We start from the raw sequence: 26178 nt of genomic DNA, 5'->3' as shown, positions 1-26178 counted from the left end.
ACACACCCAACCTATTTCCCCCCACTCTTTTCATGTTAATACATATAATGTAGGTGGCGGTGGGCTCCGGGAGCGGCGGTTTAGGGGTTAATACACTATTAGTTATTGCGGTGGGGGATTGCGGTTGACAGGTAGATAGACATTGCGCATGCGTTTTTGTTTTTTTTTGGAAGGCATTTTAGGGAGTTACGGTGCTCCCATACTGCATTTTATGGCGAGGTGAAAACGGAGTAAGATTTCTCCATTTTTCGCCACATAAGGCCTTGCGCTGGATATTGGATACTGATTTACGACGCGGTCCCATGTTAGCCTATGGGAGTAAGAATTGCGGGCGATGGGTGAAATATACGGGTGTAAGTTGTATGCTACGCCTTATATGTGATACCAAACCCGCGCAAAAACCGGCGTCGCCGGCTTTTGCGGGCGACGCTGCATATCGGACGGGGCCCATGGTCTGTGACAAAGTTTCCCAAGAAGTCAAAAAAGAGCCACCAGCCATACCCCATATACATTTGGGAATCTTTGCCTCCTCCTAGTGATAGAGAAGGATAATTCCCAGGAGTAATAAATTGTGGACTCTGTATGAAAGAAATATATGTCCCCAGACTATGTGAAGCATGTTTACATGTTCATACTAATAAGCTAGTGGGCTATGAAGGTGCAGGTACTTACCTCTCAGCATCTCCATACACTGTGCTTATCTCAGCTGCAGCAACTTGCTACCAGTAGACATGCCCATTATAAGCAGTGCAAGCATGATGCCAAGGATCATCTCAACCCAGGGATTGGTGTACAAGTACATGTCACCTTGAGAGCGATGTGGATTCATAAGGAACAGCTCACTGTAGACCAGGGGATTAGTTTCATTACATTTCACCTGGGAGGCTTGCAAACATTTGTTCACTGAGAAAGACCTTTCACTGCCTGGCTGAAAACTCCTCTGATTGAAAGGGAATCCTTTAACTAAATTTGGTCCCGAATCCTCCTCAAACGATGAGCAGATTTTGCACTTCACCTAACTCTTCATCAGGGAGGCAAAATAAAATGACTGAGGATAGTGGAAGGGATTTAAATCTCTGCTGTGTTGGGGTGTATTTTACCTCCTCCTAGTGGTCAGAAGGGGAATATTCCCACACATGATGACTTGTGGACTTGGATTTAGGTTTAATATAAATCAATGCAAATATATGAGGCATTGTGATTAGTTCATACATTGTAAGTCATGTTATTACATAATAATATAGTGAAAGAGCTAAGATTTTACACTGTGTTGAGTGTTTGGTTTATTATTAGACACATGTAAAAGGTGGTTATTTGCAGTGGCATTATTTTATATCCTTATGTTTCAATCATGTTACCTTGCTTGCTAAGCAATGCCAGACCAGCAAACATTGCCTTGTGATGTTCACAACAAAGATAGCTTTTGTCAATTGAGGTGTCCTGTTTTTCCACTCCTTGAATTTGCTTCTTCTTCTTTTTCTTCTTTCCTAAGGAGATTAGGATAAATGTATAAGATTATGAAAGATAAACATATGCTGTATCTGAGTGAACAATAAAAAAAAATGAATTGAGATAAAAAAAATCAAGAACAAATGAAACCAACTATACCTTTAGATTCCAGATTTTTTTTTTCCCCACACATTTTTTTTGGGGGAGGGGTAACTTTGGCAAACTTATAAAATGTATGCAAAAACAAAAACATAATTTATGTAAGAACTTACCTGATAAATTAATTTCTTTCATATTGGCAAGAGTCCATGAGCTAGTGACGTATGGGATATACAATCCTACCAGGAGGGGCAAAGTTTCCCAAACTTCAAAATGCCTATAAATATACCCCTCACCACACCTACAATTCAGTTTAACAAATAGCCAAGTAGTGGGGTGATAAAGAAAGGAGTAAAAAGCATCAACAAAGAAATTTGGAATAATTGTGCTTTATACAAAAAAATCATAACCACCATAAAAAAGGGTGGGCTTCATGGACTCTTGCCAATATGAAAGAAATTAATTTATCAGGTAAGTTCTTACATAAATTATGTTTTCTTTCATGTAATTGGCAAGAGTCCATGAGCTAGTGACGTATGGGATATCAAATACCCAAGATGTGGAACTCCACGCAAGAGTCACTAGAGAGGGAGGGATAAAAAATAAACAGCAGCCAAATGCTGAAAAAATAATCCACAACCCAAATATAAGTTATTCTTATGAAGAAAAGAAAAACTTAAAATAGCAGCAGAAGAATCAAACTGAAACAGCTGCCTGAAGAACGTTTCTACCAAAAACTGCTTCAGAAGAAGCAAATACATCAAAACGGTAGAATTTTGTAAATGTATGCAAAGAGGACCAAGTCGCTGCTTTGCAAATCTGATCAACTGAAGCTTCATTCTTAAAAGCCCAGGAAGTGGAAACTGATCTAGTAGAAAAAGCTGTAATTCTCTGAGGCGGGGCTTGACCCGACTCCAAATAAGCTTGATGAATCAAAAGCTTTAACCAAGAAGCCAAGGAAATAGCAGAGGCCTTCTGACCTTTCCTAGGACCAGAAAATAAAACAAATAGACTAGAAGTCTTCCTGAAATCTTTAGTAGCTTCAACATAATATTTCAAAGCTCTTACCACATCCAAAGAATGTAAGGATCTTTCCAAAGGATTCTTAGGATTAGGACATAAGGAACAACAATTTCTCTACTAATGTTGTTAGAATTCACAACCTTAGGTAAAAATTCAAATGAAGTCTGCAAAACTGCCTTATCCTGATGAAAAATCAGAAAAGGAGATTCACAAGAAAGAGCAGATAGCTCAGACACTCTTCTAGCAGAGATGGCCAAAAGGAACAACACTTTCTAAGAAAGTAGTTTAATGTCCAAAGAATGCCTAGGCTCAAACGGAGGAGCCTGTAACGCCTTCAAAACCAAATTAAGACTCCAAGGAGGAGAAATTGATTTAATGACGGGCTTAATACAAACTAAAGCCTTACAAAACAGTGAATATCAGGAAGTTTAACAATCTTTCTGTGAAATAAAACTGAAAGAGCAGAGATTTGTCCCTTCAAAGAACTTGCAGACAAACCCCTATCCAAAACATCCTGGAGAAACTGTAAAATTCTAGGAATTCTAAAAGAATGCCAAGAGAATTTATGAGAAGAACACCATGAAATGTAAATCTTCCAAACTCGATAATAAATCTTCCTAGAGACAGATTTACGACCTTGTAACATAGTATTAATTACTGAGTCAGAGAAACCTCTATGACTTAATAGTAAGTGTTCAATTTCCATACCTTCAAATTTAATGATTTGAGATCCTGATGGAAAAATGGACCTTGAGACAGTAGGTCTGGCCTTAACGGAAGTGGCCAAGGTTGGCAACTGGACATCTGAACAAGATCCGCATACCAAAACCTGTGGGGCCATGCTGGAGCCACCAGCAACACAAACAATTGTTCCATGATGATCTTGGAGATCACTCTCGGAAGAAGAACTAGAGGCGGGAAGATATAAGCAGGTTGATAACACCAAGGAAGTGTCACCGCATCCACTGCTTCCACCTGAGAATCCCTGGACCTGGACATGTATCTAGGAAGTTTCTTGTTTAGATGAGAGGCCATCAGATCTATTTCTGGAAGACCCCATATCTGAACAATCTGAAAAAACACATCCGGATGGAGAGACCACTCCCCTGGATGTAAAGTCTGACGGCTGAGATAATCCGCTTCCCAATTGTCTACACCTGGGATATGAACCGCAGAAATTAGACTAGAGCTGGATTCCGCCCAAACAAGTATCCGAGATACTTCTTTCATAGCTAGGGGACTATGAGTCCCACTCTGATGATTGACATATGCCACCATTGTGATATTGTCTGTCTGAAAACAAATGAACAGTTCTCTCTTCAACAGAGGCCAAAACTGAAGAGTTCTGAAAATTGCACGGAGTTCTAAAATATTGATTGGTAATCTCGCCTCTTGAGATTTCCAAACTCCTTGTGCTGTCAGAGATCCCCAGACAGCTCCCCATCTGTTGTGATCACAGTCCAGGTTGGCCAAACAAAAGGAGGCCCCTTGAACTAAACGCTGGTGATTTAACCACCACATTAGAGAGTGTCGAACATTGGGATTTAAGGATATTAATTGTGATATTTTTGTATAATCCCGGCACCATTGATTCAGCATGCAAAGCTGGAGAGGTCTCATGTGAAAAACATAATTTATGTAAGAACTTACCTGATAAATTCATTTCTTTCATATTAGCAAGAGTCCATGAGCTAGATATACATTCCTACCAGGAGGGGCAAAGTTTCCCAAACCTTAAAATGCCTATAAATACACCCCTCACCACACCCACAATTCAGTTTAACGAATAGCCAAGAAGTGGGGTGATAAGAAAGAAGCGAAAGCATCAAAAAAATAAGGAATTGGAATAATTGTGCTTTATACAAAAAAATCATAACCACCACAAAAAAGGGTGGGCCTCATGGACTCTTGCTAATATGAAAGAAATGAATTTATCAGGTAAGTTCTTACATAAATTATGTTTTCTTTCATGTAATTAGCAAGAGTCCATGAGCTAGTGACGTATGGGGTAATAAATACCCAAGATGTGGAACTTCCACGCAAGAGTCACTAGAGAGGGAGGGATAAAAATAAAGACAGCCAATTCCGCTGAAAAATGAATCCACTACCCAAATCAAAGAAGTTTCAAGTTTTATAATGAAAAAAACTGAAATTATAAGCAGAAGAATCAAACTGAGACAGCTGCCTGAAGTACCATTCTACCAAAACTGCTTCTAAAGAAGAGAAAACACCAAAATGGTAGAACATAGTAAAAGTATGCAAAGAAGACCAAGTCATTGCTTTGCAAATCTGATCAACAGAAGGTTCATTCTTTAAAAAGCCCAGGAAGTAGAAACTTACCTAGTAGAATGAGCCGTAATCCTCCGAGGCGGGAATCCACCCGACTCCAAATAAGCATGATGAATCAAAAGTTAAGCAAGATGCCAAATAAATGGCAGAAGCTTTTTGACCTTCCTAAAACCAGAAAAGATAAAAAATAGACTAGAAGTCTATCTGAAATCTGAATAGCTTCAACATAGAAAGTAAGAATCTCACCAAAGAAGTCTTAGGAAAAGAATAATTCCTCCCTAATGTTTGTTAGAATTTACAACTTTAGGTAAGAATTGAAATGAGGACAGCAAAAACCACCTTTTCCTGATGAAAAAAATCAGAAAAAAGAGATTCACAAGAAAGAACAGATAATTCAAAAGCTGTTCTAGCTGAAGAGATGTCCAAAAAGAACAATACTTTCCATGAAAGTAATTAATGTCCAGAGCAAGCATATGCTCAAATAGAAGAGCCTGAAAAACCTTCAGAACCCAAATAAGACTCCAAGGAGGAGAAATTGGCTTAATGACAGGTTTGATACGAATCAAAACCTGAAAAAAAATGATGAATATCAGGAAGTAACACTGCCTTATCCTGATGAAAAATCAGAAAAAAGATATTCACAAAAAAGAGCAGATAACTCAAAAATTCTTCTAGCAGAAGAAATAACCAAAAGGAACAATACTTTTCCAAGAAAGTAATTTATTGTTCAGAAAATGCATAGTTTTAAAACGGAGGAGCCTGTAAAGCCCTCAGCACCAAATTGAGACTCCAAAGAGGAGAGATTGAATTAATGACAGGCTTGATACGGACCAAAGCCTGAACAAAACAATGAATATCAGGATGATTAGCAATCTTTCTGTGAAAAAAGAACAGAAAGAGTAGAGATTTGTCCTAACAAGAACTGCAGACAAAACCATATCCAAACCAACCTGAAAAAAAAAAAAAATTCTATGAATTTTAAAAGAATGCCAAGAAAAGTAGGTCTTCCAGACTCAATAATAAATCTTTCTAGAGACAGATTTACGAGCCTGAAACCAAGCGTTCAATCTCCATCCCTTCAAATTTAATGATTTGAGATCCTGATGGAAAAAATGGGCCTTGAGAAAGAAGGTCTGGATTAAACGGAAGTGTTCAAGGTTGGCAACTGGCCATCCGAATGAAATCCGCATACCAAAACCTGAGAGGCCATGCTGGAGCCACCAGCATAACAAATACTCCATAAGAATTTTGGAAATCACTTTGGAAGAAGAACTAGAGGCGGAAAGAAATAGGCAAAAAGATAATTGCAAAGAAATGTCAATGCATACACTACTTCCGCCTGAGGATCCCCGGACCTGAATAGGCCCCTGGGAAGTTCTTTATTCAGATGAGATGCCAACAGATCTATTTCTAGAAATGCTCACATCTGAAAAATTGAAAAACATATCTGGGTATGAGAGACCATTCTCCCGGATGTTAAGCTTGATTAACAGAGATAATCCGCTTCCCAAATATCTATACCGGGGAAAAAACCCACAGAATTTAGATAGGAGCTGGATTTAGCCTAAGCTAATATCCGAGACACTTCTGTCACAGCCTAAGGACTGATAGTCCTACCCTGATGATTGACATACACCATAGTTGTGATATTGTCTGAAAAACAATAAACGTCTCTTCCTCAAAAAGAAACTAACTGAAAAACTCTGAGAAAACACGGAGTTCTAAAATATCAAATGGTAATCTCGCCTCCTGAGATTTCCAAACCCCTTGTGCTGACAGAGATCCTCAGACAGCCTCCCAACCAAACAGACTCACATCTGTAGAGATCATGGTCCAGGTTGAAAGAAACGAAGAGACCTGTAGAACTAAATGATGGTGATCTTAACCATCAAATCAAGAGAGATAAATATTAGGATTTGAAAATTTAAAATGTGAAATCCTAGAATCCCTGCACCATAATTCAGCATAAAAGACTGGAAAGGTTCTTTCTATTGAAAATGAGCAAAGGGAATTGAATCCAATGCTGTGGCCATAAGACCTAAAACTTCTATGCATATATAGCAACTGAAGGAAATAATAGAGACTAAAGGTACCGACAGACGGAACCCAATAAAATTGTCCCTTGTCTGATAGAGACAAAGACAGTGACACAAACTATCTGGAAACCCAAAAAAAGGTGACCCTTGTGAGAGGAATCAAGAGCTTTTGAAAAAAAGATCCTCTAACTATGTCCTGAAGAACAAAGTGAATCATATGAGATTCCGCATCCTCAGAAAATAATCTGAATGAATACAGAAAAAATATGCATTTATTGTATCTAAAGAAAACAAAAAATGCTATCACTGACCAAAAAAAGGCAGAATAGTTTGAATAAAAACTCCAAAACCCAGTTCCTAAAAATGGAACTGGAAGAAATACCCCAGAAGATTCCAGGTCTGAGCAGCGCTTGAACCCCACGGGTGACCAGCCATGCTTCAACAGTACCCAAAATAAATAGGACCGAAACACACTTAAAGAAAGTGTTAGCCTTACTGGAATAAAATCAAAGAAATTTGGACCGAATAGAACCAAATAAATTTCAAAAAAGTCTTAACCTGCCCCTTGCCAGCCAAGCTGGAATACGGCACATACATCGCAATTTAAGGGAGCTGATTTTGAACGGAAAAAATTTCCAATTAAAAACATGTTACTTGGGAAAGAATTCAGGAATTCATTCCATAATAAGAACAACCAAACTAGTATAAGCTTAAAGTTTTAGTCTTAGAACTCAATCTGGAAGCCCAGAGTAACAGTTAAGAATTGAATCCAATTATAAAACAAATAATTGATTATCTTAGAACAAAAGAAATATGGATTTTTAGAAATCACATAATTCTTCTAGCTCAAACAGCTAAAGACATAGATTAAACCTCATTTGCGAAAATATTCAATAAAATGAAGACACAAATGAAATTATTAGCATGATAGTCCAGTTAAAGGACCAGACAATACAGTGGACTTGCATAATCAATAAATGCAAAACAACAAGACAAATGCAACAGCACCTAGTCTAGTAAATTTTGTCCCTTTAACAATGCTAAAATAAATCATAATCTGATACTTGAACTTAAAGTAAACAGAAAAAATTAAGCAATTGCAACATCCAAATAAATTATAGGTTCAAGAAAAGTACCTGAAACTAAATAATTTTCCATAAATAAGATACAACCATCTAAAGGAAAATAAATACTATTTTGCTATAGAAACAATAGCATAATTAGTAGGAGTAGAGATAGCCCCAATAAATTGGAGAACCCTCCAAATTGAATTAAACTGCCGGCAAAGAGTATAGTTTAAAACCTTTGAAGAAGGAATAAAAGAAAATTATCAGCCTATTCCATTTCCTAGTATAAGGAATTGGAAAAAAACCTCTGAAAACAAAGAAGAATAAATAAGCAGAAATAGTGTTAGCTAGTCTTGAAAAAGAACTAGTTACCTTAATGTAAAATAATCAACACCTTTTCAACAAAGAACAAAATGTACTTTAATAAAAAAGTAGATTTGTTAGTGTCAATATCTGATGAAGAAAATTCTGAATGAGAAAAAACATCAGAGAAGGATAAATCAGTATGTTGTTGGTCATTTGAAACTTCAATAATTAAAAAAGAAGTTGAAAAAGACCTAAAAATTTTATTAGAAGGCACAAAGTCAGACAAAGCCTTTAAAATAGAATCAGAAAAATATTTCTTAAAAATCTTCTAAATATTTCTTGTACATAAGATGTAAAAAGAATGGCAATATATAAAGCATAAATACTAATGGATTCTGCATGTAAAAGTTTATCACGATAACCTATTACAAACCATAGCTAAAGATAAACATTCATAACATTTAAAATAAATGAACTTAGCTTTGGTAGGACTGAACTCAGTCAAGCGTTTTTCCAGAAGTAGCTTCTGATCCAGGGTCAATCTGAGACATCTTGCAATATGTAATAGAAAAAACAACATATAAAGCAAAATCTATCAAATTCCTTAAATGACAGTTTCAGGAATGGGAAAAAATGCCAATGAACAAGCTTCTAGCAACCAGAAGCAAATAAACAATGAGACTTAAATAATGTGGAGACAATAATGACGCCCATATTTTTTTGCGCCAAAAAAGACGCCCACATTATTAGGCGTCTAAATGCTTTTGGCGCCAAGAATGATGCCACATCCGGCGACGCCGACATTTTTGGCGCAAAACGTCAAAAAAATGCCGCAATCACAAACAACTTTCGGCGACAAGTACGACGCCGGAAATGACAAAGAAAATTTTTTGCGCCAAAAAAATCTGCGCCAAGAATGACGCAATAAAAAGAAGCATTTTCAGCCCCTGCAAACCTAACAGCCCACAGGAAAAAGTCAAATTTAAGGTAAGAAAATTTTTTATTATTCAAATGCATTATCCCAAATAATGAAACTGACTGTCTGAAATAAGGAATATTGAACATCCTGAATCAAGGCAAATAAATGTTTAAACACATATATTTAGAACTTTATATAAAAGTGCCCAACCATAGCTTAGAGTGTCACAGAAAATAAGACTTACTTACCCCAGGACACTCATCTACATGTAGTAGAAAGCCAAACCAGTACTGAAACGAGAATCAGTAGAGGTAATGGTATATATAAGTGTATATCGTCGATCTGAAAAGGGAGGTAAGAGATGAATCTCTACGACCGATAACAGAGAACCTATGAAATAGACCCCGTAGAAGGAGATCATTGAATTCAAATAGGCAATACTCTCTTCACATCCCTCTGACATTCACTGCACTCTGAGAGGAAAACCGGGCTCCAGCCTGCTGCGAAGCGCATATCAACGTAGAATCTAGCACAAACTTACTTCACCACCTCCATGGGAGGCAAAGTTTGTAAAACTGAATTGTGGGTGTGGTGAGGGGTGTATTTATAGGCATTTTAAGGTTTGGGAAACTTTGCCCCTCCTGGTAGGAATGTATATCCCATACGTCACTAGCTCATGGACTCTTGCTAATTACATGAAAGAAATGAGCAAAAGGAATCGCGTCCGATGCTGCAGTCATGAGGCCTAAAACTTCCATGCACATAGCCACTGAAGGGAATGACTGAGACTGAAGGTGCCGACAGGCTGCAACCAATTTCAAACGTCTCTTGCCTGTTAGAGACAGAGTCATGGACACTGAATCTATCTGGAAACCTAAAAAGGTGACCCTTGTCTGAGGAATCAAAAAACTTTTTGGTAAATTGATTCTCCAACCATGTTTTTGAAGAAACAACACAAGTTGATTCATGTGAGATTCTGCAGAACGTAAAGACTGAGCTAGTACCAAGATATCGTCCAAATAAGGAAACACTGCAATACCCTGTTCTCTGATTACAGAGAGTAGGGCACCCAGAACCTTTGAAAAGATTCTTGGAGCTGTTGCTAGGCCAAATGGAAGAGCAACAAATTGGTAATGCTTGTCTAGAAAAGAGAATCTCAGTAACTGATAATGTTCTGGATGAATCTGAATATGAAGGTAAGCATCCTGCAAGTCTATTGTAGACATATAATGTCCTTGCCGAACAAAAGGCAGAATAGTCCTTATAGTTACCATCTTGAAAGTTGGTACTCTTACATAACGATTCAAAATTTTCAGATCCAGAACTGGTCTGAATGAATTTTCTTTCTTTGGGACAATGAATAGATTTGAATAAAACCCCAGGCCTTGTTCCTGAAAAGGAACCGGCATGATTACCCCTGAAAACTCCAGATCTGAAACACACTTCAGGAAAGCCTGAGCTTTTACTGGATTCACTGGGATGCGTGAGAGAAAAAATCTCCTCACAGGAGGTCTTACTCTGAATCCAATTCGGTACCCTCAGAGACAATGCTCTGAATCCTTTGATTTTGGACAGAATTTATCCAAACATCCTTGAAAAACATTAATCTGCCCCCTACCAGCTGTGCTGGAATGAGGGCCGCACCTTCATGCGGACTTAGGGGCTGACTTTGGTTTCTTGAAAGGCTTGGATTTATTCCAATTTGAGGAAGGCTTCCAATTGGAAACAGATTCCTTGGGGGAAGGATTAGGTTTTTGTTCCTTATTTTGACAAAAGGAACGAAAACGATTAGAAGCCTTAGATTCACCCTTAGGTTTTTTTATCCTGAGGCAAAAAAACTCCTTTCCCCCCAGTAACAGTTGAAATAATAGAATCCAACTGAAAACCAAATAAATTATTACCTTGGAAAGAAAGAGATGATAATCTAGACATAGATGTCATATCAGCATTCCAAGATTTAAGCCACAAAGCTCTTCTAGCTAAAATAGCTAAAGGCATGGATCTAACATCAATTTTGATAATATCAACAATTGCATAACAAATAAAATGATTAGCATGTTGCAGTAAGTGAACAATGCTAGATATGTCAGAATCCAATTCTTGTTGCGCTAAATTCTCCAACCAAAAAGTTGAAGCAGCTGCAACATTAGCCAAACTAATTGCAGGCCTAAGAAGATGACCTGAAAATAAATAGGCTTTCCTTAGATAAGATTCAAGCTTCCTATCTAAAGGATCTTTAAAGGAAGTGCTATCTTCCATAGGAATAGTGGTTCGTTTAGCAAGAGTAGAAACAGCCCCATCAACTTTGGGGATCTTTTCCCAAAACTCTATTGCAACCGCTGGTAAAGGATACAATTTTTTAAACCTTGCAGAAGGATTAAAAGGAGTACCTGGCTTATTCCATTCCTTAGAAATCATGTCAGAAATAGTATCAGGAATAGGAAAAACCTCTGGAGTAACCACAGTAGGTTTAAAAACAGCATTTAAACGTTTACTGGTTTTAATATCAAGAGGACTAGCTTCCTCAATATCCAAAGTAATTAACACTTCTTTTAACAAAGAACGCATATACTCTATTTTAAATAAATAAGTAGATTTGTCAATGTCAATGTCTGAGGAAGGATCTTCTGAATCAGATCCTCATCAGAAGTGGATAATTCATTATGTTGTCGGTCATTTGAAATTTCATCAACTTAAAGGGAGACTCAATCAAAATTAAACGTTCATTATTCAGATAGAGCATGCCATTTTAAACAACTTTCCAATTTACTTTCATTAACAAAATGTGCACATTCTTTTTATATTTAAACTTTTTGAGTCACCAGCTCCTACTGAGCATGTGCAAGAATAAGTGTATATGCATTTGTGAATGGCTGATGGCTATCACATGGTAAAGGGGGAGTGGAAAAAGACATAACTTTTAAAATTGTCGGAAAAAAAATCTACTACTCATTTGAAGTTCAGACTAAGTGCTATTGCATAGTCTTGTTATCTTGCATTTGTTGATTATGCAAATCTACTGTGTTGACTGGTCCTTTAATGAGAAGTTTTAAAAGACCTCTTACGCTTATTAGAAGGTGGAAATGCAGACAAAGCCTTCTGAATAGAATCAGTAATGAATTCTTTAAAATTCACAGGTATATCATGTACATTAGAAGTTGAAGGAACTGCAACCGGTAATGTACTATTACAGATGGACACTCTATCTGCATGTAAAAGTTTATCATGACAACTAATACAAATGACATTAGGAGATATAATCTCCACAATTTTACAACAAATGCACTTAGCTTTGGTAGAACCGATGTCAGGCAGCAAAGTTCCAGCAGATACTTCTGAGGCAGGATCAGGTTGAAACATCTTGCAGAATGTAAAAGAAAAAACAACATATAACAAAATTATCAATTTCCTTATATGACAGTTTCAGGAATGGGAAAAAATGCAAATAGCATAGCCCTCTGACTTAGAAAAAAGCAAGAGGCAAAAGCAATGGGGCAATAAATAATAAAAAAAGGTTTGGCACCAAGTATGATGCACAACGTAACTAGAATTTTTTTTGGCGCCAACCATGTCTGGAAATGACACACTCGCGTCACTAACGACGCAACACTGTGTGAACCCCTGCATCAACTACGACGCCGGAAATTACGAACTTGCGTCAACAGACGTGCTTTTTCGCACCAAAAAATTATTGCGCCAAGAATGACGCAATAAAGTGTAGCATTTAGCGCACCCGCGAGCCTAAGACAGCCCACAAATTAAAACAAGTAGTCAATTGAAAAAAAGACTAAACCCCAAGTAAGAAAAATATTTCTCAATATTAACTTTCCCAAATATGAAACTGACAATCTGCAAAAGGAAATACATGAACCTGACTCATGGCAAATATAAGTACAATACATATATTTAGAACTTTATATAAATGCATAAAGTGCCAAACCATAGCTGAGGTGTCTTAAATAAAAACATACTTACCAAAGACACCCATCCACATATAGCAGATAGCCAAACCAGTACTCAGTTATCAGTAGAGGTAATGGTATATGAGAGTATATCGTCGATCTGAAAAGGGAGGTAGGAGATGAATCTCTACGACCGATAACAGAGAACCTATGAAATAGACCACCGTTAGGGAAATCACTGCATTCAATAGGTAATACTCTCCACGTCCCTCTGACATTCACTGTACTCTGAGAGGAATCTGGCTTAAAAATGCTGAGAAGCGCACGTCAACGTAGAAATCTTAGCACAAACTTACTTCACCATCTCCATAGGAGGAAAAGTTTGTAAAACTGAATTGTGGGTGTGGTGAGGGGTGTATTTATAGGCATTTTGAAGTTTGGGAAACATTGCCCCTCCTGATAGGATTGTATATCCCATATGTCACTAGCTCATGGACTCTTGCCAATTACATGAAAGAAATGTATGCTTACCAGATAAATGTCTTTCTTACCTGGCAGGGAGAGTGCACGACTTCATTCATTACTGTTGGGAATATCAACACCTGGCAACTAGGAGGTGGCAAAGACACCCCAGCCAAAGGCTATAAATATCCCTCCCACTTTCCCTATCCCCCAGTCATTCGGCCGAGGAAACAAGGAAAAGCAGGAGAAAACATTAGGGTACAGAGGTGCCAGAAGAAAAAATAACAGGAAAGCCGCCTAAAAAAATATTACGGGCGGGTTCGTGGACTCTCCCTGCCAGGAAAGAAAGGGATTTATCTGTTAAGCATAAATTTTGTTTTCATTCCAAAGGCAGGGAAAGTCCACAACTTCATTACTGTTGGGAACCAATACACAAGCTTCAGAGGACACTAAATGATAAAACGGGAGAGTAAAAAAGAAAAAGGTGTACCCTTATCTTAGGGCATCACAGCCTGTAACACTTTTCTCCCAAAAACTGCCTCCGCAGAAGCAAAAACATCAAATTTATAGAACTTTGAAAAAGTATGTAAGGAAGACCAGGTAGCCTCCTTACAAATCTGATCCATAGAAGCTTTGTTCTTAAAAGACCAAGAAGAAGAAATTGCTCTAGTGGAATGAGCGGTTATCCTCTCAGGAGGCTGTTGTCCAGCTTTCTCATAAGCCAAACGGATGATACTTTTCAGCCAGAAAGATAAGAAAGTCGCAGTGACCCTCTGACCCCTGCGCTTACCAGAATAAAAACACAAACAAGGAAGAGGATTGCCTGAAATCCTTAGTAGCATGAAGATAGAATTTTAAGGCGCGTACAACATCTACATTGTGAGGCAAACGTTCCTTCGAGGAAGAAGGATTAGGACAAAGGGAAGGAACAACAATCTCCTGATTGATGTTTTGCTATTCAAAACTACTTTAGGTAGGAAACCTAACTTAGTACGTAAAAGCGCCTTATCAGCATGGGAAAAAAGGTAAGGCAGATCACACTGTAAAGCAGAAATCTCAGAGACTCTGCAAGCTGAGACGATAGCCAAAAAAACAAAACCTTCAGCTCAAACGGAGCCTGCTGTAAAACACTAAGAACAAGGTTGAGGCTCCAAAGGGCAACAGGTTTAAACACAGTATATTAGAGAGATACCAATGGCACTACTTTGATTAAATAGACCCTTTATCCTTAATTTAGCCACCAAGTCTGACAGGGAATGGGTGCTGTGTATTAATTAGAATAACAAAAAAGAAAAGAAAGAATACACTTACAGCACTTCAGGGTCATACAGCTTCATAATAAACGAGTATTGGAAGTAACTTATCGCTAACTGAAAGTTAGAGAGTAAAAAATGGGAAAGAGTTTGTTTAAAACATAACTTTTATTGGGGTCAAAAAAATAAAATTAGGATAATTAAATTAAAAACACACTTAGGTACCCAACGAAGTGAATATATTGATTAGATTTCAAGGTAATCACGTGATCTATGGTATTGCATTCGAGGTAATAGTTCCAAGATTAGATACTAGTTTTGTTGTAGATAAACTAATAACAAATGCAACTAAATACCATAATAAATAACCCTTGGTAGTAAGATAGAGAACACTGTATTTTTAATTGCATGTATCAATATTATATGTTATTGTGCCAATGTTCAGCGGGTATATGGGTACTATCTATAGCTGAATTGTAAATAACTATCATAGAGTAATATCTTAACTTGTGACTATAGATAGGAAATATGCACTGTGTCACTTAGTTGAACAGCTGGTCGCAATTAATACCACCCACTTGTGTCTGCAAACATGCTTGTGATGTATAAGTATAACTGTTATTGTAACATCATATTAGCAAATGACTAGCTAACGATCAAGTGCCCTTATCATAATATAGGAGCCAGTGCTGCTCGGTAGTGTGTTATAATTGCCAGTATTACAAAAACTAGTGAGCAGAGTATCTCAGAATGATGTTACTGTTTGTCATTAATAACACACATTGGTAGTGTTTGGTATGCTTGAGGTATATTGGTTATACAGGCAGTGCCTGCTACTTAGTAATGTGACACTTGTCTAAAAATATAAATTAATATCCAGTATATTGTTCTTAATGTATAGAAAAAATCATGAGTATATTGAGTGCCAGTAATATGCTTAAGGTAACATAATCATTCTTAATCTTGCCCGTTATTGAAGTGTTAGGTTAAATGTCCGTTACCATATCATTAACCCCACCAAAGCACTCAGGTGCATAAATGTCCCTCCGGTTGAATAATGTATTACCAGTATAAGAACTCTGTGATTACAACTGCTCTATGTTTAAGTGCAGTAACACAGTTACGAATAGGCAGTGACCACCGCAATAATACAGATACCACAATTACGCTATACCATTAATATCGTATAATCAACCACTCCCTATCAGGAAATAGCCACCTGGGGTAACTGTGGTTCCCAGTTATTCGTGATTACCCATAATGTAAATTATGCACTACAGTAAAGTTCGGTAGCCTAAGGCTTACTAAAAACACAGGAGCTCCTAGGACTCCTCACCATTGCCCTAGCGTCCCTAACATGTTTCGCCAACGAAATGGCTTTATCAAAGAGTAAGCGCGCCGCACTATAGTAGGCTATTTAAGGCACTTTGTATCACGCCCCCAATAGGCGTGTCAGTATCCACCAATCAATCAGATAAGGATGTATCTCGTCTTGTCATAGTAAGGCGGGCTAGACCGTATGAGGATATTAACTCTTAGTTGACTTGCTGAAAGTTTATCAAATGTATTGATGAATTATAATAGTGGAGAAAGTTTGCGCAGTATTAAGATTAACATTTTATACTGTGTAATGCCGTTTATGATGTAAAGTAAAATATAGTTCACATACCGATAACTATTAACTGTGGCTATACATTTACCAGTGTGAGTCTTAAGTATGAAATGTTATTGTGATGCAGCATATGTATAATAATCCTGAATTTAGTGTTACATCTCGATGTTTGCATATGCTGGTAATGTGTCACAAGACTTATCTCTGTGGACTTGGAAATTATACCAATGTATGCATGTAAAGGAGGATATCAGGATATATCATCACTAATAAAAAATCAAAATGAATATAAATAATAACTCTGGATAGCCATTGATTCCAGAGAGATGATGAAAGGATTGGATATGTATGCTTTAGCATAATTCTATTTTAGTTTTGATTTAATATAGCACTAATTAAATATATCGTTTGCTCCTTATAGTGACTTGGGTATTGGAAAATCAGGTATAAATTAAATTTGTAAGAACTGTAATAACATGTTTTTCCATTGTGTTTATACCTCCAACATAGCTTAATACCTGTCTAAATAGAATCTGAATAGACCAGTATACCCTACTCATGTCAGATTTAAAAGATACGATCACATTGGTATATTGATATAGAGAGGAATCTTAGTCCAATTATTGTGACACTACAAATTTATTAAATATATATTCTAATATAAATGATACTATATGTAGAATTTGAATAACATTAGGTCTGAAGATAAATATACAGCATGAGAGAAGATGTTTTATGCGCTGTAGTGGTGATAGGTGACTACAATAGCATTTTCCTATATATGCCACTATCTCAGAAGTGAAGAACTAAAAGTGTTAACTTTGGCTATTGCCAAAAATTAAGAATCAAAAGTGTTTAAAATCATAATGTAATGTACTCTATTAAAGGTATTCTTGTTTAAGAATAATTCTGTGCAAAGTGTCTAACAAATAGTAGAATATACTATGATGGTAGTGATATCATATGAGAAACAAAAAAACTTAAATGGATAGGATGCCAAATGATCCAAAATGTTGTGAATGTGATTTAGACTAAGTGCTATGAAACTAATAATACATTAGCTTGTTGGAGCTTGAATATGAACTGTGAGTTCAAAGTGACAGTAAAGCAAAACGTGAGAGTGATTGTGTGAATGTTGGTAACTTTGTGATTTAACTAATAATTTATGCTATATCTAAATATTTATAACACTTAAATGAGATAAATGTTATACCAGAATATATTAAAGCGCATATATATATATATATATATATATATATATATATATATATATATATATATATATATATATATATATATATATATATATATAATGTTCAATACTGCTGATGGAGAAGCTGTCTCTCACTGAATCTCATCTAGAGAGTTAATATCTTTAACTACAATTAGAGGAATGGAGTAAAATTGTTTTGTTCATTCAGTCCAAATGGTTGTTCTGTGTTCAGCAGAAATATCCATTTACTCTCTGCTTGTAGTAGAATCTTTTCTAGATTCCCTCCTCTTATTCCCAGTTGTAGTTTCTGAATTCCAAAACATTTGAGCTCTCACCAAAGGATTTAGAGTGGTCTAAAGGGATAAACATGCTGCCAAGAGTTAGGAGCGTCTTTGACCTGTCAGAAAAATCATCATGGACCATGAATCTATGATAGTTCCGAGAAAAACAACCCTGGTAATGGGAAACGGGGAACTCTTTTCTAGATTTATCTTTAATCCGTGAGTTCGGAGAAGACACAAAAGAGACTCTGTCTGACATCTTGCTAAAGGGAAAGATGGAGCTTGAACCAAGATATGTTTCATATGCTTGTCATCATGCCTACATAGGTCTTATTACAGTTACATTGGAGGGCATAGACGACTCCCTCTGTGACAATTGATGTATGAATTGATCTTATGAATTTTGTGAAAGAGATCAAGAATTTCATGTTTTTTCAACATGAAGCTACAGGTGCCACATTTAAATGAACCCTGTTGGAAGGCTCCTCTTGTTTTAGATCCATGTAGATGACTCGGGCTAATGAGATCTTAAGTTACGAGTTCTTCTAAAGCCTGTTTGAACTTTTTCCCCTATAATATGTGATATAATGGGGTCAGATCTTAGGATGTGCCAATTATTTTGAAGGATGTTCAGAATTAGCGGACTCTTGTAAATCGAGATAAACCAGGTTTGTTCTTTTTTAGGTTTAATCTTTTTCTTCAATAGATCCTGTCTTTTGGTATTTTTCGCTCTGAATTCTGCCTTCTTTATTCGGCTGTAACCTCTTGATATAAGTCTTTCAGTTAGTTCTTTAGCTCTTTGTAATTTTCCTCAGAGAAGCAATTGCGTCTCATTTGTAAAAATTCACCCGTAGGGAGGGCCTTAATTGTATTAGGGTCATGAGCACTAGTGCTGTGTAGTAAGCTATTAGTGGATGTTTTTTTGACCCCAATAAAAGTTATGTTTTAAACAGAAACTCTTTCATTCCCATTTTTTACTCTCTAACGTTCAGTTAGCGATAAGTTACTTCCAATACTCATTTATTATGAAGCTGTATGACTCTGGAGTGCTATACGTGTATTCTTTCTTTTCTTTTTAGGTTTAAACACAGGCCTGATTCTAGCCAGATCCTGAACAAAGGACTGCCCGTCAGGAAGATCTGCTAATCTCTTGTGCAGTAAGATCGACAGGGCAAAGAACTGACCCTTCAGAGAACTGGCGGACAGACCCTTTTCCTCTATCACTGCTAGTGAACTTCTTGTTCCTCCCTGGTGGTTGATATAAGCCACCAAGGTTATATTGTCTGATTTGAATCTTATATACCGGGCAGAACAGAGCAGGGGGCATGCCCTTAGAGCATTGTAAATCACCTGAAGCTACAAGATATTGATTGGAAAAGCTGATCCTTCTTCGGACCACGTCCCATGAGCCCTCTTGGGACCCAGACTGCTCCCCAGCCTGAGAGGCTGGCATCCATAGTCACGTGCCTAGGGCCAGGTGATCTTGACAGAGCCACCAAGAGTGAGAGTCTCTCGTTAGATTGTCCAGAACGATGTGTTGAAATAAGTATGTGTGATCTCTGTTCCACTGCCTCAACATACATATTGTAGAGGTCTGAGATGGAATTGAGCAAAAGGAATGTCCATGGAGGACACCATGAGAACAATTACCTCCATGCACTGGGTCACCAAAGGATTTAGAGTGGTCTAAAGGGATAAACATGCTGCCAAGAGTTAGGAGCATCTCTGACCTGTCAGAAAAATCATCATGGACCATGAGTCTATGATAGTTCTGAGAAAAACAACTATGGTACTGGGAAACGGGGAACTGTTTTCTAGATTTATCTTTCATCCGTGAGTTCGGAGAACACACAGAAGAGACTCTGTCTGACATCTTGCTAAAGGGAAAGATGGAGCTTGAACCAAGATATGTTTCATATGCTTGTCGTCATGCTTACATAGGTCTTATTACAGTTACATTGGAGGGCATAGACGACTCCCTCTGTGACAATTGATGTATGAATTGATCTTATGAATTTTGTGAAAGCGATCAAGAATTTCATGTTTTTTCAACATGAAGCTACAGGTGCTACATGTGCCACATTTAAATGAACCCTATTGGAAGACTCCTCTTGTTTTAGATCCATGTAGATGACTCGGGCTAATGAGATCTTAAGTTACGAGTTCTTCTAAAGCCTGTTTGAACTTTTTCCCCTATAATATGTGATATAATGGGGTCAGATCTTAGGATGTGCCAATTATTTTGAAGGATGTTCAGAATTAGCGGACTCTTAGGATTGTAAATCAAGATAAACCTGATTTGTTCTTGTTTAGGTTTAATCTTTTTCTTCAATAGATCCTGTCTTTTGGTATTTTTCGCTCTGAATTCTGCCTTCTTTATTGACCTTCGGCTGTAACCTCTTGATATAAGTCTTTCAGTTAGTTCTTTAGCTCTTACTTTGTAATTTTTCTCAGAGAAGCAATTGCGTCTCATTTGTAAAAATTCACCCGTAGGGAGGGCCTTAATTGTATTAGGGTCATGAGCACTAGTGCTGTGTAGTAAGCTATTAGTGGATGTTTTTTTGACCCCAATAAAAGTTATGTTTTAAACAGAAACTCTTTCATTCCCATTTTTTACTCTCTAACGTTCAGTTAGCGATAAGTTACTTCCAATACTCATTTATTATGAAGCTGTATGACTCTGGAGTGCTATAAGTGTATTCTTTCTTTTCTTTTTAGGTTTAAACACAGGCCTGATTCTAGCCAGAGCCTGAACAAAGGACTGCCCGTCAGGAAGATCTGCTAATCTCTTGTGCAGTAAGATCGACAGAGCAGAGATCTGACCCTTCAGAGAACTGGCGGACAGACCCTTTTCCTCTATCACTGCTAGTGAACTTCTTGTTCTTCCCTGGTGGTTGATATAAGCCACCGAGGTTATATTGTCTGATTTGAATCTTATATACTGGGCAGAACAGAGCAGGGGGCATGCCCTTAGAGCATTGTAAATCACCTGAAGCTACAAGATATGATCAGAAAAGCTGATTCTTCTTGAGACCACATCCAATGAGCCCTCTTGGGACCCAGACTGATCCCCAGCCTGAGAGGCTGGCATCCATAGTCACGTGCCTAGGGCCAGGTGATCTTGACAGAGCCACCAAGAGAGAGAGTCTCTCGTTAGATTGTCCAGAACGATGTGTTGAAACAAGTATGTGTGATCTCTGTTCCACTGCCTCAACATACATAGTTGTAGAGGTCTGAGATGGAATTGAGCAAAAGGAATGTCCATGGAGGACACCATGAGAACAATTACCTCCATGCACTGGGTCACCAAAGGATTTAGAGTGGTCTAAAGGGATAAACATGCTGCCAAGAGTTAGGAGCGTCTCTGACCTGTCAGAAAAATCATCATGGACCATGAGTCTATGATAGTTCTGAGAAAAACAACCCTGGTACTGGGAAACGGGGAACTCTTTTCTAGATTTATCTTTCATCTGTGAGTTCGGAGAAGACACAGAAGAGACTCTGTCTGACATCTTGCTAAAGGGAAAGATGGAGCTTGAACCAAGATATTGTCCAGGTACGGGGTTACAGCTATACCCTGAGACCTAGCCACAACTAGGAGAGCTCCCAAAACCTTTGTGAAAATTCTGGGAGCAGTAGCTAAGCAAAAATGGCCAGGTTCGGGGTTACAGCTATAACCTGAGACCTAGCCACAACTAGGAGAGCTCCCAAAACCTTTGTGAAAATTCTGGGAGCAGTAGCTAAGCAAAAATGGCAAGGCTATGAACTGGAAGTGTTGGTCCAAGAATGCGAACCTCAAACTGAAAATGACCCTTGTGGATTGAGACATGAAGGTATGCATCCTTTAAGTTAATTGTGGCCATGAACTGTACTTCCTGGATCAAGGGAAGGATGGACCGGACAGTCTTCATTTTGAAGGAGGGGACCCTGAAAAACTTGTTGAGACATTTCAAGTCTAGAATAAGGAGATCTCGAATGCAGTCTAAAAAGGCTGCTCTTTTCTCTAGTCTTGTAGATAATCTTGAGAGAAGAAATCTGCCCACTGGGGGACAGTATTTGAACCCTATCTTGGATTAGATAGATAGATAGAACCCTGGGAGACAACATCTAATTCCCAGGGATTCTGAACATTTTGGATCCAAGCCTCTTAGAAAAATAAATAAATTATGCTTACCTGATAATTTCATTTCCATCGAGGGGAGGAGAGTCCACGGCTTCATTCATTACTATTGGGCCTGGCCACCAGGAGGAGGCAAAGACACCCCAGCCAAAGGCTTAAATACCTTCCCCACTTCCCACATCCCCCAGTCATTCTGCCGAGGGAACCAGGAACAGTAGGAGAAATATCAGGATAAACAAAGGTGCGAGAAGGTGAAAAAATTTAGGTCCGCTCAATGGAGATATGGGCGGGAGCCGTGGACTCTTATCCCCTCTATGGAAATTAAATTATCAGGTAAGCATAATTTAGGTTTTCCATCTAAAGGGAAGGAGAGTCCATGGCTTCATTCATTACTTTTGGGAACATATACCCAAGCTCTACAGGACACTGAATGAAACCGGGAGGGTAAAAGGCGGACCATAATCTGAGGGCACCACAGCCTGCAAAACTTCTCTCCCAAAAACAGCTTCCTCAGAAGTAAAAATGTCAAAATTGTAAAACTTTGTAAAAGTGTGTAAGGAGGACCAGGTAGCTGCCTTACAAATTTGCTCCATAGAGGCCTCGTTCTTGAAGGCCCAAGACTAAACCACAGCTCTAGTCGAATGAGCTGTGACCCTCGCTGTCTCATAAGCCAAGCGAATCAAGCTCCTCAACCAAAAAGACAAAGAAGTAGCAGAGGCCCTTTGCCCCTTGCACTTTCCAGAATACACCACAAAAAAAGATGTAGACTGTCTAAAATCCTTTGTAGCCTGAAGATAAAACTTGTACGAACCACATCCAGGTTATAAAGTAACCTTTACTTCGAAGAAGAAGAAGGGTTAGGACACAAAGAAGGAACAATTATTTCCTGATTGATGTTATGGTTAGACACCATCTTGGGGAGAAACCCCAACCCAGTGCGAAGTACAGCCTTATTCACATGAAACACCAGATGAGGATCACATTGCAAGGCAGCTAATTCAGATACTCTGTGTGCCGATGCAATAGCCAACAGCAAGAGAATCTTCCAGGACAGAATCTTAAATGTCTATGGAAAGGTTTAAACGGAACCCTCTGCAAAACCTTAAGAACTAAGATTAAGCTCCATGGTGGAGCCAACTGTCTAAAGACAGGCCTGATCCTAGACAGAGCCTGAACAAAAGATTGAATGTCAGTGAGCTCAGCGAGTCTCCTATGCAACAAAACTGATAAAGCCAAAATCTGTCCCTTTAAGGAACTAGCGGCAAGACCCTTCTCTAAACCATCTTAGAGAAAGGACAGAATCCTGGATACCTTTACCTTATGCCAAGGATATCCATGCTTCTCACACCAGGACAAAGTAAGTCCTCCACACCTTATGGTAGATGCTACGAGTGACTGGCTTTCTTGACTGAATTAGAGTATCAATCACACTTTCTGAAAAGCCTCTCTTGGCTAAGACTAGGCGTTCAATCTCCACACAGTCAGTCTCATAGAATCCAGATTTTGATGCTGAAAGGGGCCCTGTGACAGCAGATCCCTGCAACAGGGTAACCTCCACAGCGGAGAGGGTGACATCCCCACCAGATCCGCAAACCACGTCCTCTGTGGCCATGAAGAAGCAATCAGAATGGCCAAGGCCTGCTCCTGTTTGATGTGTGCCACTATGCGAGGTAGAAGTGGTAACGGAGGAAAAATGTAAGTTAGGTTGAATCCCCAAGGAACCACTAAGGCATCTATCAGCTCTGCCTGGGAATCTCTGGACCTCGACCCATATCGAGGCAGTTTGCCATTGAGTCTGGACGCCATGAGATCTATATCAGGCATTCCCCATCTGTGACAAATGTCTGCAAACACCTCAGGGTTAAGAGACTATTCCCCTGGATGGAAGGACTGTCTGCTGAGAAAGTCTGCTTCCCAGTTGTCCACACCCTGAATGTGAATCGCTGAGAGCAAGCAGCCATGGGACTCCACCCACTCCAGAATCCGAGACACCTCCCTCATCACGAGAGAGCTCCTTGTACCCCCTTGATGGTTGATGTAATGTTGTCAGTCTGGAATCTGAGGAAACTGACTGACCCCAGAGAAGGCCAAGCCTTCAGAGCATTTTAGATTGCTCGCAGTTCTAGGATGTTGATCGGAAGGAGAGACTCCTCCCTGGGCCACATTCCTTGTGCCATCCTGGCACCCCAAACAGCTCCCCATCCTGTCAGACTGGCGTCCGTGGTCACAATCTTCCAGGACGGTCTCAAGAAAAATGTCCCCAGGGACAGTTGCTCCGGACGAATCCACCAAGTTCCAAGTCCGAGCATCCAGGGATATCGGCTGTGATAGCTCTGAATGATCGCCATTCCACTGTCTCAACATACACAATTGAAGAGGTCTTAGGTGGAACCTGGCGAAATGGGATGACATCTATGCTTGACACCATAAGACCTATCACCTCCATACATTGAGTCACCGATGGGCTTGAGGAGGACTGAAGGGCCAGACAGGTAGACACGAGCTTCCTGCGCCGCTGATCTGTGAGAAATATCTTCATGGACATAGATTCTATTATTGTGCCTAGGAACTCCAACCTGTTGCTGGGAACCAGGGAACTTTTTCCTGAGTTGATCTTTTTTCCTGAGATTGGAGCAGAGAACTTTTTCCTGAGATTGGAGCAGAAGAAGAGCCCTTGAATGATCCTTTGTGAGGCTGAGCGAAGGCGCCTGAACCAGAATGTGTCCAGGTAAGGCGCCACCACAATGCCCCTGGATCTGGCCACTGCAAGCAGCGCCCCCAGAACCTTTGTGAAGACTCTCTGGGGCCGTCACCAGACCAGAAGGAAGGGCCACAAAGTGTTGGTCCAGAAATGCAAATCTTAGGAACCTGAAGTGGTCCCTATGAATTGGCACATGAAGGAAGCATCCTTCAAGACTATAGTCATCATGAACTGTTCCCTTTTGAGCTAGGGGCAGAAAAGATCTGATCGTTTCCATTTTGAAACTTGTTTAAGCACTTTAGGTCTAGAATCGGGCGGAACATGGCATCCTTCTTTGGAACCACAAAAAGGTTGGAATAGTACGCTAGACCCCTCTCTGCTAGAGGTACTGGTACGACAACCCCGAGAGAGGCGAGATCGCTCACACACACTAGAAAGGCCTCTCTCTTCTCTGGTCTTGAAGACAGGTTTGACAGGAGGAATCTGCCCTCGGGTGGATGGGAACTGAACCCTATCCTGTAATCCTGGGAGACCACTTCTAGAACCCAAGGGTTCTGAACGTCCTGCAACCATGTGCAGGGAATAGAGATAATCTACCTCCTACGTGATCCGGAGACCGGTCGGGGGCCACCCCTTCATGCTGATTTTGTCTTTGGGCTTCTTGCTCTGCTTAGACTTGTTCCAAGATTGAGCCGGCTTCCAAGATCCCTTTGACTGGTCCACTTTTGAGGCAGGTTGCTGGAGCTGGGCCTTGTCCGCACAAAAGGGACGAAAAGTAGATCCTTTAGGCTTAGCCTTCTTATCCTACGGTAGGAAAGTGCCCTTGCCTCCCGTAACCGTGGATATAATGGAATCCAATCCTGGACCGAACAGGATCTTGGAGGTCTTAGAAGTCATGTCCGCAGACCAATATTTTAGCCACAGAGCCCTGCGCACTAAAACAGAAAAACATGACACCTTAGCATTCAGGTGAATAATTTGCATATTGGCATCAGAGATTTAAGAGTTGGCGATATTCAGCGCCTTAATCTTCCCCTGTATCTCATCGATGGATGTCTCCCCCTTGACCATGTCACACAGGGATTCACACCAATATGTCGCAGCTCCAGCGAACACCGCAACGGCCGCTGCTGGCTGAAAAACAAATCCGTGTGCTGAAACATCTTTCTCAACATGTTTTCCAGCTTTTTATCCATGGGCTCCTTAAACGACGAACTATCCTCAAGGGGAATATTCGTCCGCTTCGCGAGCATAGATATAGCCCCATCCACCTTAGGGATGGTCCCCCATAGCTCCAGCTGAGAGTCCGGAACGGGGAACAGTTTTTTAAAGGAAGAAGGGGAAAAGGAAGAACCTAATCACTCCCATTCGTTCTTAATAATAATAATATGTCCTCGTATACCTTGTCAAGCTTAGGAATCACAGGTTCCTCCGGTATCTTAGGTT

The 26178-nt window shown here is 39.2% G+C and overlaps 1 protein-coding gene across 1 annotated transcript in view; it reads right to left on the bottom strand.

Moving 5' to 3' along the window:
- Positions 1-26178, bottom strand: part of METTL13 (methyltransferase 13, eEF1A lysine and N-terminal methyltransferase) — a 580907-nt gene that overhangs the window by 237278 nt on the left and 317451 nt on the right. The window contains exon 5 of the mRNA XM_053693228.1: positions 1359-1487. Coding sequence (XP_053549203.1) covers positions 1359-1487 — 129 coding nt within the window. The remainder of the gene's footprint in view (positions 1-1358; positions 1488-26178) is intronic.

Source organism: Bombina bombina, chromosome 10 (genome assembly GCF_027579735.1).
Source record: "Bombina bombina isolate aBomBom1 chromosome 10, aBomBom1.pri, whole genome shotgun sequence".
Taxonomy (NCBI): Eukaryota; Metazoa; Chordata; class Amphibia; order Anura; family Bombinatoridae; genus Bombina; species Bombina bombina.
This window is presented reverse-complemented; position numbering and strand designations above follow the sequence as displayed.